The sequence below is a fragment of the Numenius arquata genome, chromosome 11 (assembly GCF_964106895.1).
Source record: "Numenius arquata chromosome 11, bNumArq3.hap1.1, whole genome shotgun sequence".
Classification (NCBI taxonomy): domain Eukaryota; kingdom Metazoa; phylum Chordata; class Aves; order Charadriiformes; family Scolopacidae; genus Numenius; species Numenius arquata.
The window spans coordinates 12,280,495-12,293,758 of record NC_133586.1 but is presented as its reverse complement, the minus strand read 5'-3'; the positions used below and the strand labels follow the sequence as shown (position 1 = coordinate 12,293,758).

The 13,264-nt window shown below is 38.9% G+C and overlaps 1 protein-coding gene across 2 annotated transcripts in view; it reads left to right on the top strand.

Moving 5' to 3' along the window:
* SLC12A1 (solute carrier family 12 member 1) overlaps positions 1-13,264 on the top strand; it is a 48,040-nt gene that overhangs the window by 23,729 nt on the left and 11,047 nt on the right. For both annotated transcript variants that reach the window (XM_074156557.1, XM_074156556.1), the window contains exons 13-19: positions 30-131; positions 1,976-2,131; positions 3,351-3,450; positions 3,536-3,647; positions 7,569-7,709; positions 9,578-9,684; positions 10,567-10,649. In XM_074156557.1, coding sequence (XP_074012658.1) covers positions 30-131; positions 1,976-2,131; positions 3,351-3,450; positions 3,536-3,647; positions 7,569-7,709; positions 9,578-9,684; positions 10,567-10,649 — 801 coding nt within the window. The remainder of the gene's footprint in view (positions 1-29; positions 132-1,975; positions 2,132-3,350; positions 3,451-3,535; positions 3,648-7,568; positions 7,710-9,577; positions 9,685-10,566; positions 10,650-13,264) is intronic.

Below are 13,264 nucleotides of genomic sequence, written 5' to 3'. Positions count from 1 at the left end.
TGTCTGACTTGTGCATGTGTGTCTTGCAGCTGAACTGAACACCATTGCTCCCATCATCTCCAATTTCTTCCTGGCTTCATACGCTTTGATTAATTTCTCCTGCTTTCATGCCTCATATGCAAAATCTCCAGGTGAGTCTGCATTCACGAGTGATTTAAATGTGGGCTTCATAGTCTGATCTCTGCAAGTTTTTGACTGTATGTCAGAGAAAGTTGCAGTACCTGTAAAATATCTAAGCTATGTGATCTGAGGTTTTACCACTCTCATTGAATATGACGACATTTTATTTATCTCTAAAAGATAAAAATAACGGCTCTAGTCCTTACATTCCCTACAGTTGTACAGGATGAAAAAGACTTTGGTGGAGCCCACTGGAGCAGAAAAGCTCCTCCTCAGGGTGGCTTTTTTTTTCCCTCACTATCATACAACACGGGTGGATAAAAACCTATGCCAACTCCAGCCACATAAAGTAAGCAAGGTATAGTGGGGAGCTGTTATACCCTTCTCCTCCAAATCTACAGTGTCATTTACAGGAAAGTTCATAAGAACAGTAACTTGTCTAGAAATGATAGTGCCTGGAAGGGAACATGTAGAACAACAACAGGTCCACCAAACAGCATCAGCAGTGGCTAATAGCAGAATTGCAGGGTGAAGTGCAATGAGGTCCCGTTCAAGGGTAACTTGAGCCCCTCTCTACATTTGTGCAGCAAAGGAACACGCTGGCTTTCAGGCTTGTGCATCACCACAGCAGAATAATTCTCATCATCTTCACGAATGAAGGGGTGACACCTTAATGACTAAAGTTAATCAGCTGAGCAACACTGTTTTTGGCACACAGGAAAGAAAATTTGCTGCCGCTGTGAATCAATTATTCAATTGAAGGAGCGAGGAACACATTTGTGATTTCCAGTGTGAAGAAACTGCAATAGTGACATAAATGCCTACATCAACTTCCTTCCTATAGATCTGCATGGTGCCATTTATTCAGAGGGCAGAAAAGATAAGCACTTCTGCTAATCACCTGCACAGCTGAACAAAGGCAGATCTGCTCTACGTGGCATTGGAGCTGAGTAAAAATTACCTCCATAGACTTCACGTGTGTGCATCTGACTCTACTCTGCCACTACTTAACATTTCAGAGAAAACGGCAGCCATTTTTCTTTTCTCATTTCCTCCAGTTAATTTCTGCCAAACCGCAGTGACAGATTATAATAAGTGCAAGGCTGCAGGACAGCATATTTCTTCACAGCATGACCTTCCCATTCTCTCATTACACAGGTGATCCAAGATAGGGCTGCTCAGCCTCTCCTTGTATCTTCCGTGTTTTTCCCCTCTCCAAAGAGTCTGCTCTGTGGAACACCTGGCAGAGACCTACAAACCATGGAGGCTCACTGCTTGCCTCATCATTTTAATTGCTAGCAGGGGATGGATTTAGTACTGCAGCTGAAAAGCAGCAGGAATAATATCTTTTTAAAGTCATTTGCAAATCATTTTCTTTTTCTGCAATGAGGCCAGGCAACTTCCAAGTTTAAGACAGCTGCACTTACAGTATTGGGATAAACTCTCCTCTCAGCAAGTGTTTAGCTCCCATTAACAAGTTCTATGTATATACATCAAAAGGACACAGCCAATTACCTGGAGTTACAGGTAAATCTTTCTTGTTCTGAACCAGTGAGCTTTAGCTTGGCAAAAATACATATAAACAGAATGGTTACTCAAAGCCAGGCTGGACAAAGCAGTAGTAAAGGGTTTGTAGTAAAAGGCTTGTAAGACCTAGTACTCTATACATAAGAAATCTGCATCAGCCAACACCTGAAAGTATCTCATGATGCCTAAGAATTTTCACATATCACTTCCACCCCTTCCAACAGAACCTGAAACAAATTGCAATGTGTTCGATTGCACAAAATCCATGGACCATCATTTGATCAATGTATTTTATGCACTTCCAATTTCCTCAATTCTCTTTAAACAGGTTGGAGACCTGCATTCAGATATTATAACATGTGGGTGTCACTTTTTGGAGCCCTGTTGTGCTGTGGTGTCATGTTTGTCATCAACTGGTGGGCAGCTCTCATCACTTATGCCATTGAGCTCTTTCTATATATTTATGTAACATATAAGAAACCAGGTAAGACCACAAAACACTATTATTTTGTGTGTATGTTATGCAGCCAGACTGGATTTTACAGGAATTAATTCTGCTTTTACAGAATTAGATACTACTTTTTCTCTAATACTTTTCTTTAGAAGGAAGATTGGAGCATCCCATTAAATCCCACTTTACCTAATACAGATTAAGATGATAGTCTTGTGATTTTTTGCCTGTTTAACAAGCACTTCAAGTACGGTTGCGGGCTTTGTGTAAACATTTTGGCATACCAGTTTATTCCCACCACGTCTTTACTATATTTGGGGCTTTACTTGAATATCACTCATATTTTTTTTCCATCCACTAACAAAACCTTACCTGCATTTTGCTGTGCTCTTAGCTGACTCATCTGGGATCCTCACTCAAAATGTAAACCTGTTGCCCATTATACAACAAAATGCAAGCTGAGTTACTCTTGCACTGATCACTCTTCAGCACCTCCCTACAATTCCTCAGTAAATCAAGAAAGATGTGCACTTCTTTATCAGGGAGTGTAGCAATAGAATCATAGGATGAGAGGTAATGGTTTTAAACTGAAAGAGGGGAGATTTAGATTAGATATCAAGAAGAAATTCTTTACTGTGAGGGTGGTGAGACACAGGAACAGGTTGGCCAGAGAAGCTGTGGATGCCCCATCCCTGGAGGTGTTCTAGGTCGGGTTGGATGGGGTTTTGAGTAACCTGGTCTAGTGGTGAGTGTCCCTGTCCATGGCAGGAGGGGTGGAACTATATGAGGTCTTTTGGGTCCAACCCAAACCATTTTATGATTTCTATCCATTCCTACCCATTGCCAGTGTCCTTGCTGCAAAGTAGCAGCTTAAAGCTTGGTTAAATGCACTGAAGACACTGTACTAAAGCTATCTATCTCCTGCTCTCTAAAAGAATGACTTTTGTTCAGCACGTATTTACCAGCAACAGAAGGGCTCAGAAAAGACTAATATTCCTTAGAAAAGAAGAACTCTACACAAATCTCCACTTACTTGCACTAGGTAGTAGCTTTGTATCGTGGCATAATGGGACTTGATCGGTGTTCATGTAGATCTCAGTGTGGAAAGCTGTTTCCTATCTGTCTGTATCTTTGAAGCATGAGGGAATATACCCTGCTTTGGCTCACAGATAACATGATTGCTGACCTTTGCAATAGAAAACAGGGAAAAGCTTATGGTTTAATATGCATTATTTGTCTTTATTATATGCAGAAGTAAATTGGGGCTCTTCTACACAGGCTCTTTACTATATTAATGCCTTAGACAGCGCTCTGGCACTAACTACAGTGGAAGACCATGTGAAAAACTTCAGGTAAGATTTCCAGTGAACAGTAGAATAGCTTATTCTGAATAAGTATGTTACCTAATTAAATACAACCTCTTTTTTCTTTTAACAGACCCCAGTGCATAGCATTAACAGGAGCTCCTATGATCAGGCCTGCTCTGCTAGACATCACACATACTTTCACAAAGAACAATGGGCTGTGCATCTGTTGTGAAGTGTACACGGTAAGGTCAACTCATATAAACCTGAAAATTCAGCAGCAGTGGGTGCTGCAGATCTCCATTACACATTCCACTCTCACTCGGCACACAGTGTTCCCATTGGTGCTGATGGGCATCTGTGCAGACCATGAGAGAGATTCGCACCGAGAATGAATTTTGTCATAACTCTTGACAAGAAAGCTATCGGCTGATACAGAGCCTGCCGGTAAATGCCTCATTGAGATGCATTTCAGAGTTCATAGTAGACAGACCAAAAAATGGTTGGAAAAAAATAATGCATTACAAGGAAAGATTTTACTATTTTTTTTAAACAGACACAGCAATGCTTTTAAAAAAAACAAAACAAAACAAAACAAAACCAACACCAACAACCAAACTTGAAGGATTATAGTGCAAGAATCAAATTACCTGGGCTCTATGTTCAGCTTTGTCACCGATTCGCAGCGTGGGGGTTTAGCAAGTAATTCAGCTCTCTTTGCAGTGGTTTCTCCAAAACTATAACAATGCTAATTTGAAGGATAAACATGCTCTTCTGAGATCTAAATAGAGCAAAGTATATTTCTAGTTATAAATACACAGGAAATTATGTATCATCAAGGATGACGATATAGTCTCTCATTAGGACAGAACAAAAATAGATGGACTTGTAGTGTAGAGGAGAAAATGTATTTTAAATATTAGAATGACATTTTAATTTTGAGAGGGGAAAAAAAACCAGCTCATGGCACCAAATGAGGCTGCAGAATCTAACTAATGGAGTCAGTCCAGGCAAGTTAATGTATTCTTCTACAAGAGTATAGGAATAATTCATTTGATGCTGCCACATTGCAGAAATGGAGTACAGAAGATCTACGTGTGATTCTTCCCACATCAAATGAATCTATAAAGAGTGAATGGTCCTAATTCTTCTCTACTGTAATTATTGTTAGCTTTCCCACTGCATCCAGTAAGCATAGAATCAATCCCAACAAGATCCAGGGACTACACAGTTTTCTAAAGTTGAGTTTCAGCAAGTTTTCTCAATTTTTAGGCACGTTTCTCTAACATTAGTACTTTTTATGGAGGACTGAGATATCATTCCTGTCTATACAGAAAACTAAGTCTATTTTGCTAGTGAAAGCATTTTCATTGGGTTTTTTTTTGTAAATTATTATTTCTTTAGCAATTTAAGCTAAATTTAATTTGGTTGATAATATAAGTGTGAAAAGTGTGACACAATGAACCTTTGTGATTTGCAAAATTGTGGTAAAAAGTAGATGATAAAATTCCTAGGGACCATATTGAAGAGCAGCCTACAATACATATCATACCAAATACAGCGAGATTACTTCACCATAAACGTAACGCCCAGTTAATTTTGCCTCAAAAGCTGACGTGTTGCTAGGTATGCATATTTGTGAGACACCATGCCAGACAGAACATCTTCCATTCCTTTTTCCCAAAGGGCAGCAAGAAACTTTCCAGGAACATGGTGACAGATATTTCGGAGATATACATAAATATGGCAACTAAACAGAAAGGTGATTTAAAAGTTATTTGTTTCTGAGGTTGTGTCTGCGTGTTGGCTTGGACAGTTTGTTTCTAGTAAAAAGGCTATTCTGCTTTTACTCCCTGCCTTCACGTAAAATATTTCAGCAAGGTTAGTCTTCATTCAGTCTGCAAATTCACTGGACTCCTTGTACAATTGCACAAACGTTAACACTGATACAAAGGAGGAGTAGGGAAGGACACAGGCTGTCATCTGACAGAGGGTGGGACTGTCCCCTTGGCCAGCAGAAACATATTGTGCAAGCCAGGTGTGAAACTATCCTCAGGTACACTCCTTAGAGAAACTGGGAAGAAGGGTAAGACTTTTTTTCCCTCCTCTCCTTACCCATAAGGGAACGTCAACCTTATTCTTCAACTACTGTTCCCAGCTCTTCACACTACTCTTCCAATTGCCAGGATCAAGCTCTTCTTAAGTTACACCTATTAAAACCAAACAAACTCCAGTAAATTTACTATCATCAAAGAGTGTTGCATGATATCATTAAAGGAAGATCACATGGACCCTCCCATCCTTTCCCTTGTACTTCCCAAATAGCCATAAGAAGTTCAGAAATGTACATGAGGGATTGAGCGAGCATCAACCCAGCCTACTTTTGATGAGGTGAAAACTCAATTTTTATATATGTAATTCTAACGAAAAAGGCACAGATAAAAACATGACGTGAAATATGCCACATCATTTCATAGCTTCATTCTCAATGCTGTTTTCTGGTTTTTAGATGGAACTACCTAGAAAGCTTATTTTGAAAGCCTCTTTTTCTAGCAGCCAATGCCAATTCACTGAAAGTAAATGTATTGCAGTTATTTCTACATCTATATAAATGTGTAGTCTATCCTATTTTCTTCCAGGAAGGCAAAAAAAAGTTTCAGTAAGGACATTTTTGGTTTACATTCAAAATCACCTTTTAGAAATTGATTTTGAAGTAAGTGGTCCTTCCCATACATTTCATTTTGGAAAGAATTTCTTGCAGTTCAGGCTTTGCACTGTTCTTGAATGGGAAATAAATTTTGAGCTTACAGTATTTGCTGTGGACAAAAAATTTAAAATCTAAATCTCCCTCAGCTCTATTTTAACCAGCTTCCCAGCTTAGCAAAAGAAGCTACCATATACTAACTTACTTTAAATACAAAAGATTTAAATATGAATTTTGAAATACAGTCCCCTGAGCATGAGTTTACCAAGCCTTCCAAGTTTTATATTATCGGAAACTTCTACTGATTTTTCTAGTTATCTGTTCCATTGGAATCAAAATTGCAACTTGCAACATCCTCAAAAACATTAGAAATCTTAAAAAGCGCAAAGGAATGAGTTCCGCATGAAATGAAATGAAACTCTGCAGCAAACTAAAGTTCAAAACTATCTGTTTATAACAAACCAAACTGGTACCACTACCTGAGTTAAGCAAACAGAAACACCCACTGGATTCCAAGTGCTCCATCCTTCTGACATACCTAATAACTGCTTCTGTCTCTGATGTTGCTGGACACTCTCCCACAGTTTACAATTCTGCTCTACTATTCTGCCTTGGAAAGCAAAGACTACCTATCCAGCCCGATAACGCTAAAACCGGTATCTGAGACTCTTGAGTGTCTGTCTCAGAGTTTCATTGTCACTGCAGAAGATCTGGACTACTGATTCAGTTTCCTAAAGACAACATGAAAGGGAATAAACAAAGCCTAGCAAAACTTAAACTCAAACTTAAGAGCACAGATTTTTAAAAACACAATTAAATTCCAGATACACGTGTTCCAAAACTTATCTCAATCTTTCTAAAGGCCATGCTTGGAAACTTGATGTCTTCCCTGGCCCTAATCTTTTGGGGACCCACTGCCAGCCCATTCTCTGTTGCCAAGTCAGTGTATCATGTCTTATGACTTGGATATGCACACAGATTTTGTCTCATTATATTACCAGATGACCACTGGAAGAACCTGATGACAAAAGCATTTGCATCTTTCATTGCATGGCAACAACCCTTTTCTCTTACTATTAGTAGATAGGAGCTTAACCATGTATATTTAGATCTGCTGAGACTTGTTTATGTAGTCAAGTCAGAGAGGAACTTTATTCACTCTGAGATGCTTCATCATACCTTAGATATTTTTCTAAGATGCTACAACCCGCATTAGTCTTTCTTTCTGTCAGAATCACTATATTTAAGTAGCAATAACAGCCTCAGCCCTCTTGAACAGAATGTGAATTATGTTAGCAGCACAGTTCTTTTCAAAGGGTTGAATCTCTGTGGACCCTTTTTGGAAATGTATTTTTCTGACTCTCTCCATTCACTCCCACAGCAGACTAGGTTAACTCCTTCAAAATCACTGTGTGATGTACAATACAAAGCCTTCTTAATAATATTTTATTGTATCACGCAGGGACCACGCAAGCTGTGTGTTAAGGAGATGAACAGTGGCATGGCAAAAAAGCAGGCCTGGCTCACAAAGAACAAAAGAAAAGCCTTTTACGCAGCAGTGGCAGCTGACAGCTTCAGAGACGGAGTCAAAAGTCTGCTTCAGGTAAGCTTTTTGTTTACAGAACACACAGAATACTGTTACATCAAAGCATCCCTTTATGTAAAGCATTACTGTTTACTTGTTAAGAAGTCATATATATATATGTATATATATGGGTAATGTTATATGCAGAAAGGGCATTCTGGGGGTACATGTGTTTTTATTACAGGTTATTTCATAAAGAGATCTAGTTCTGGGCTATGGAATTATGAGACAAGGCAGAATGATCCTCTCATAAATGAACAAGATGCTATTATAAAAAAAGAGAGGCATCTACAGGGCAACATATGAATGTCTATGCATCCAACACTTCATGCACTTCAATTCTATTGCTTGGTATTATGCAGCATATTAAATATCTGAGAATATTTTTGCATTAATTGAAAACTGAAAATGTGTAATATACATTTTCTGCAACAGAGAAGGCCATCTAAATAAAAATCTGCAATATTTTTCTATTACTCTAAGAATATAGCAGATCATTTCCAACAGTCCATTTAAAATTGCCTTAATGAAGGTACAGAGGCACAGTTTTCATATTTCCCATCTCCCTCTCTCTCTCACATATATGAATATTTAAACATACAGGTACTGAGGCAAAATGTAGAGAAAATTCCCATCCTTTGCACAAAATACACTGCTGAAAAGCCATCAGTGCAAACTGAGACAGTAGGGAATTGACTAAAATACTCTGGGTAAGTCACCCACTGGTAGGCTACCAGTGCTCTTTGTACACTCGCTGAATAGACAGTACAATTGAGCAAGATGAAATATTACTAATAAAGATCCCTTTGTTCTGTCAAAGCCTCACAAGGACACTTCATCTTGGGTTTATACGTTGTCACAGTAGGAGATCCGTTTGATGTTTTTGAGAACTGTTACAGTCTGATGATCCTTTCCATTACTGCTTAAACACTACTGCCAAAGTCAACTACTGGACCACAAATAATTCCCTTCCAGCAAACAAAAGGATAACCATATCATCGTTACTGTAACCTAAGGATGTCTACATTGCTTTGCCAACCGATTATTCACTTCAATATAAATAATACAAATGTATCAGTGCTACTCTAAAAAATGAAGGTTTCAACAGTTTTTATCTATTTTCTTTTTGCTAGTAGTAAAAATTGGCAAGTGTAACAGCTTGACAAGCTGGTGCATTTTGTGGGTCTTCTCCTGAAGGTTCCAAAGACATTGAGTACTTAGATTTCTATAAAAATTAGGTTAGCTGAATCTAGATCTGACAACCCTTACTTGTTTGGGTTTTAGCATCCAGGCTCAGTTATGCAGGCCATCTAATATCTTGACAAACCATTTGTTCTTCCTGTTTATAAACTGTAATTTTATCTATAAAGCATGCTCAGATAATTTTGGATCTTTTGGAAAGAATACAGCAAACAGAACAGCAACAGTTTCTAAGTTCAAGGCAAAAAATTTATTCTTAAGAGGATATGCCTTCTCTGCATATCTGAGGTGTTTTAAGAGACTTCAGACCCAGTTAATCTATTGAGTATTCCAAATCTGATAAAAGCTTTATGCTATTATGTTAGAATGAGCATATAAACAGTGCTTGAACTCTCTCTTGATTCCAAGTTATTGAACCATTTTAATGAGAGCATGTCAGAAGAAATGCAAATGAATGCTAATTTAGCAAAACTACATTTCTGTCATCTAAAATCATTTATAGTTAGAATGATTTAGAGCTAATCTTTCTGCTTTCTGCACGGGTATGAGCATGAAGGACATTCATGAAACGCAATCTAGTTGTAAATGTCTTCAGAACATTACTTCAGTTATCTTTTGCCATTACTTTTCATTTACAGTAAAAGCATGTGTGTGTACCTTCTCAAGCAGTGTTTTAATATTGTTAGGCCTCAGGCTTGGGTAGAATGAAACCAAATACCTTGGTGATTGGATTTAAGAAGGACTGGAGAAATGCCACTGCCACGCAAGTTGAAAACTATGTGGGCGTTATACAGTAAGTCACAGTTTAGCACCTCCTTTTTTTACTCCTCTTAGACTAGATTAATATAGCATTTCCATACTGAATTTGATGCATAGAAACAATGTAAGAAAACACCTACAAATTTGAGTTCACACACACTAACTCTGAAACAGAAGTTTCTGCCCATTAAAAAAGGCTCCTTGGCTTCACACACCTAGCAAGACCTGCTTAACAAACATCTGGCACTGCCAGAGCTGATGTGGCTTGACAATGCTACATAAAGAAGCTGCACTGCTGTCAGCAGTGCTTTTTCAGGACTGTATTTTCCCATTTTTAGTGGGCAGGAGCTCACTAAAAAACAACCCTAATGTACATACTTAGGGAATAAGAGTACATCATGGAATTCTTCTTTTAAGCCTAGGAGACAGAGGAAGGGCCTTGCTTCAGATCTCATGTGTGCCTAAGGCTCAGCAGCTCTGTGGATTGGGATTTAGCTAGGAAACAGTCATTTAGAAACTGGCTTCTCAGATTCTTGCTGAAAATTCACTTGTAAAACTGAAGCGAGTTAAAGAACAACAAAACCCACCCCAGCTTTGTTTTTTCCTCAGAGAAGGGAGCAAAAAAATAACATGGGCAACCTAGTTCTTAAAAAGTGTTGTCAGAAAGACCCATTTCAGGAACAGCCTATCTGTTCCCATGCCCAATGATAGACTTTTTTGTAAATGAAGGAAGAAAGTTTATAGTACTTTACTTAAGCTTGGGCAATTCCTTCCGCAATTTTACCTAAAGCAGCCTAGTACACGGCCGTAACACATCCCTCTGAGCACTAACACTTACTGATCTGCTCAAAGTAGTTTTTCTCATTGACATGCATGATGTAAAAGGGTATTTTTTATTCTTTTTCTTTCTTTTCAGTGATGCCTTTGATTTTGAGCTCGGCATGATTATCGTCAGAATTAGCCAAGGATTTGATATATCTCAGGTCCTCCAGGTTCAAGGTATGTGGTAACCCAACAGCTGACTATCTATGCTGGTTACATACTCAGCACAAGAAGGAATCTGACCGATAGTATTAGGGTCACCGTGTGTTTTCTAGAATAGTTCCCACGCCCATAACTTCTACAGTTCCTCCTGGCTTCTGCAGTTTCAATCCTGTACAAAATCCTTGCTGAAGCACTGGCAGTGACAGAAGGAGGCCAAGCCTCACACATTAAGGGGCTCTGCACACCAGAGAACTCTGCTCCCAAAGCACTCCCAACACAGGCACAGGCTAAAGCAGTAAAATCATGCTGTGCCACAGCAACCAGTCACTCTGTGTCATGTTTCCTTTCTGCTGCTGGCACATCTTCCTCCCTCTGCCTACCTGAGATCTCTGTGCCTTGCGGGAATCAGGAAGCTGCACTTTTGTTACCACCTCTGTGGAACACTGGGGCCCTGGAAGTTCCCACCCCACGCAAAAAATCTGGAACCCATAAGAAACATCAATTCTCTTCTTCACCTTTTTGTGCATTCTTCCTTAGGATAGTGGTGCATATCTCAGGGAGAAAGAAAAAACTTTCCACCACACCTTCAGGGAGACACACCACCTGGGTGGAGAAGGCAGAGGGGGACAGAGCAGCAGGCAGCTGCACCTAAATGAAGGGCTTCCAAGGGCCACATACAATGGTGGCCTTCATTCCTCCTTTTCATTTTTAGGACACAGTCTTCCTGGTTCCTCAGGTACCCTGAGGAAGGAATGACTCCATATAAAAACCCCATCAGAACAATTCTCTAGGTTTTCAGTGCAATAATTTTCCCACTTCTCGTAAGTTTGTCCACTTGAGCAGAGAGCTACAGCCTAAACCTGAACATCACTCCTAGAGTCCCTTGTCCCCCCCACCAGAGAAATCTTTTGTGTTATAAATGAATTAGATAAAATTTATAGACAAGGAAACAGGCAGGCATAAAAAGAATGGCGACTCTTTGCTGCCGCCTGCTGTCAGTTTGCCTCCAGCTTCTCCCTAGTTTCCCAGGGACACGTAGACCACGCTCAGGACTGCTGGGGAGAACACCCAGGAAGGACATAAGTACCTTAGCTAATTAAAACCAAAATTAACTCCCCATTAAAGACGACGAATTCTAGGATGAGGCAGCCCTCAAAAGCAAATCACCTCTCAGAATTAAAAGGCACCAGAGACTCCTTTAAGAAACGAGGGTAGATGAATATTCACCCAGCAGACTCTGGCAGCTTGATGTGCATGGAGAGCTACAGGGCAAAATTACGGGGAGTTAAGAAAAAAATTCCAAACTAATCATGCTTTTTTTCCTCCCTCTTGCTGGTAAGTGAAAGAATCTGCCTTTCTCTTTGCTTGCGCTAAGTCAGAAACTGACTCTCAGAGGATATAGTCATTAGAACACTAGTGAAATTACAACAAATACCACCTTTGCATTCTTACAAACTAGCAAATATTCTCTAAGTGTTAAGATTCGAGGAATCAGAAATAATTAGGAACACAGGGGAAAAAAAAACAAAGGAAAACCCTCAAATGTGCAGAAATGTTTTGAAGCAGATATAAACTCTCTGTAGTGGGGAAAAAAAAAAAGATCGTTGTATTGTATTATTCTTGCTACAGCATTCTGCTTAATAGAAGAACTGAAATTTTAGTTTTGAGTAACCATTAAGTTAGTGACTTTCATCATGTCTAATAATCAGAAGCACATGGCTGTCATGGATTCTAAAGTAAAAGAAATTCTATTTTTTTCTGCTGGAAATTGAGAGTGCCAACAGAGCACTGACTAGTGAAGGTTTGGGATTGTTTGGGTTTGGGTTTTTTTGTTTGTTTTGGTTTTTTTAAAACACAATGTCTTAAATGAATTTACCTCACTCTTACTCCATGTATTACTCAAATAGAAGTTTTTCTTATGAAAAAAGCTTTCTGCAGGCAAATGCTTGTATTTATTAGTGCCTGACCATAATATATATTCCTCAATAACACGTGGTACCTTTTTCTAAGCAAAAGTCTAATATTGCTGAGATGAAATTGTTTTTTTCTATTACTGAATTTACAGAATGTTAGCTAAATCTTATGTTTTCTCAGCAAATGCTGAAAAAAAGAAAACAAACATTAAAAATATTGCAGCATAGAAACTGATCACATATTTAGGATTTTTTACATATTTCTGAGAATCTCAAAGTCCAAAGCCATTTGACATATGACCTTGTTCTTAGAATAGGGACCCAAGGGCTAGAACTCAATACATCAGCTTTCTCACTTAAGGAAAACAGCTTTCCTAACGTGTTTTCAAATTCTCAGGGAAAAAAAACCAACCAAACAAATCCACAAGCATAACTCAATAAATAGTATCTTGTGTAACTATAAAATACAGTAATTCTGATTTGATCTGGAAGAGGAAGTCTGAGAGCAGTGCAATAAAGAGCACTTTAGTACACGCGACTGCTGTAGGCGTGGGCACCCTAACTTAGGGCTTCCAGAGATGAATTCAGCTTCCTCCTCCCTACTGCCTTGCAAGGAAAAAGCATTTTAAAAAAGTTTTTCCTCCCAGCAGCTTTACATTATGTAAAAATTACCACAACAGCAATTACATCACCGTCATTATTTCAGTAAGTGATTTA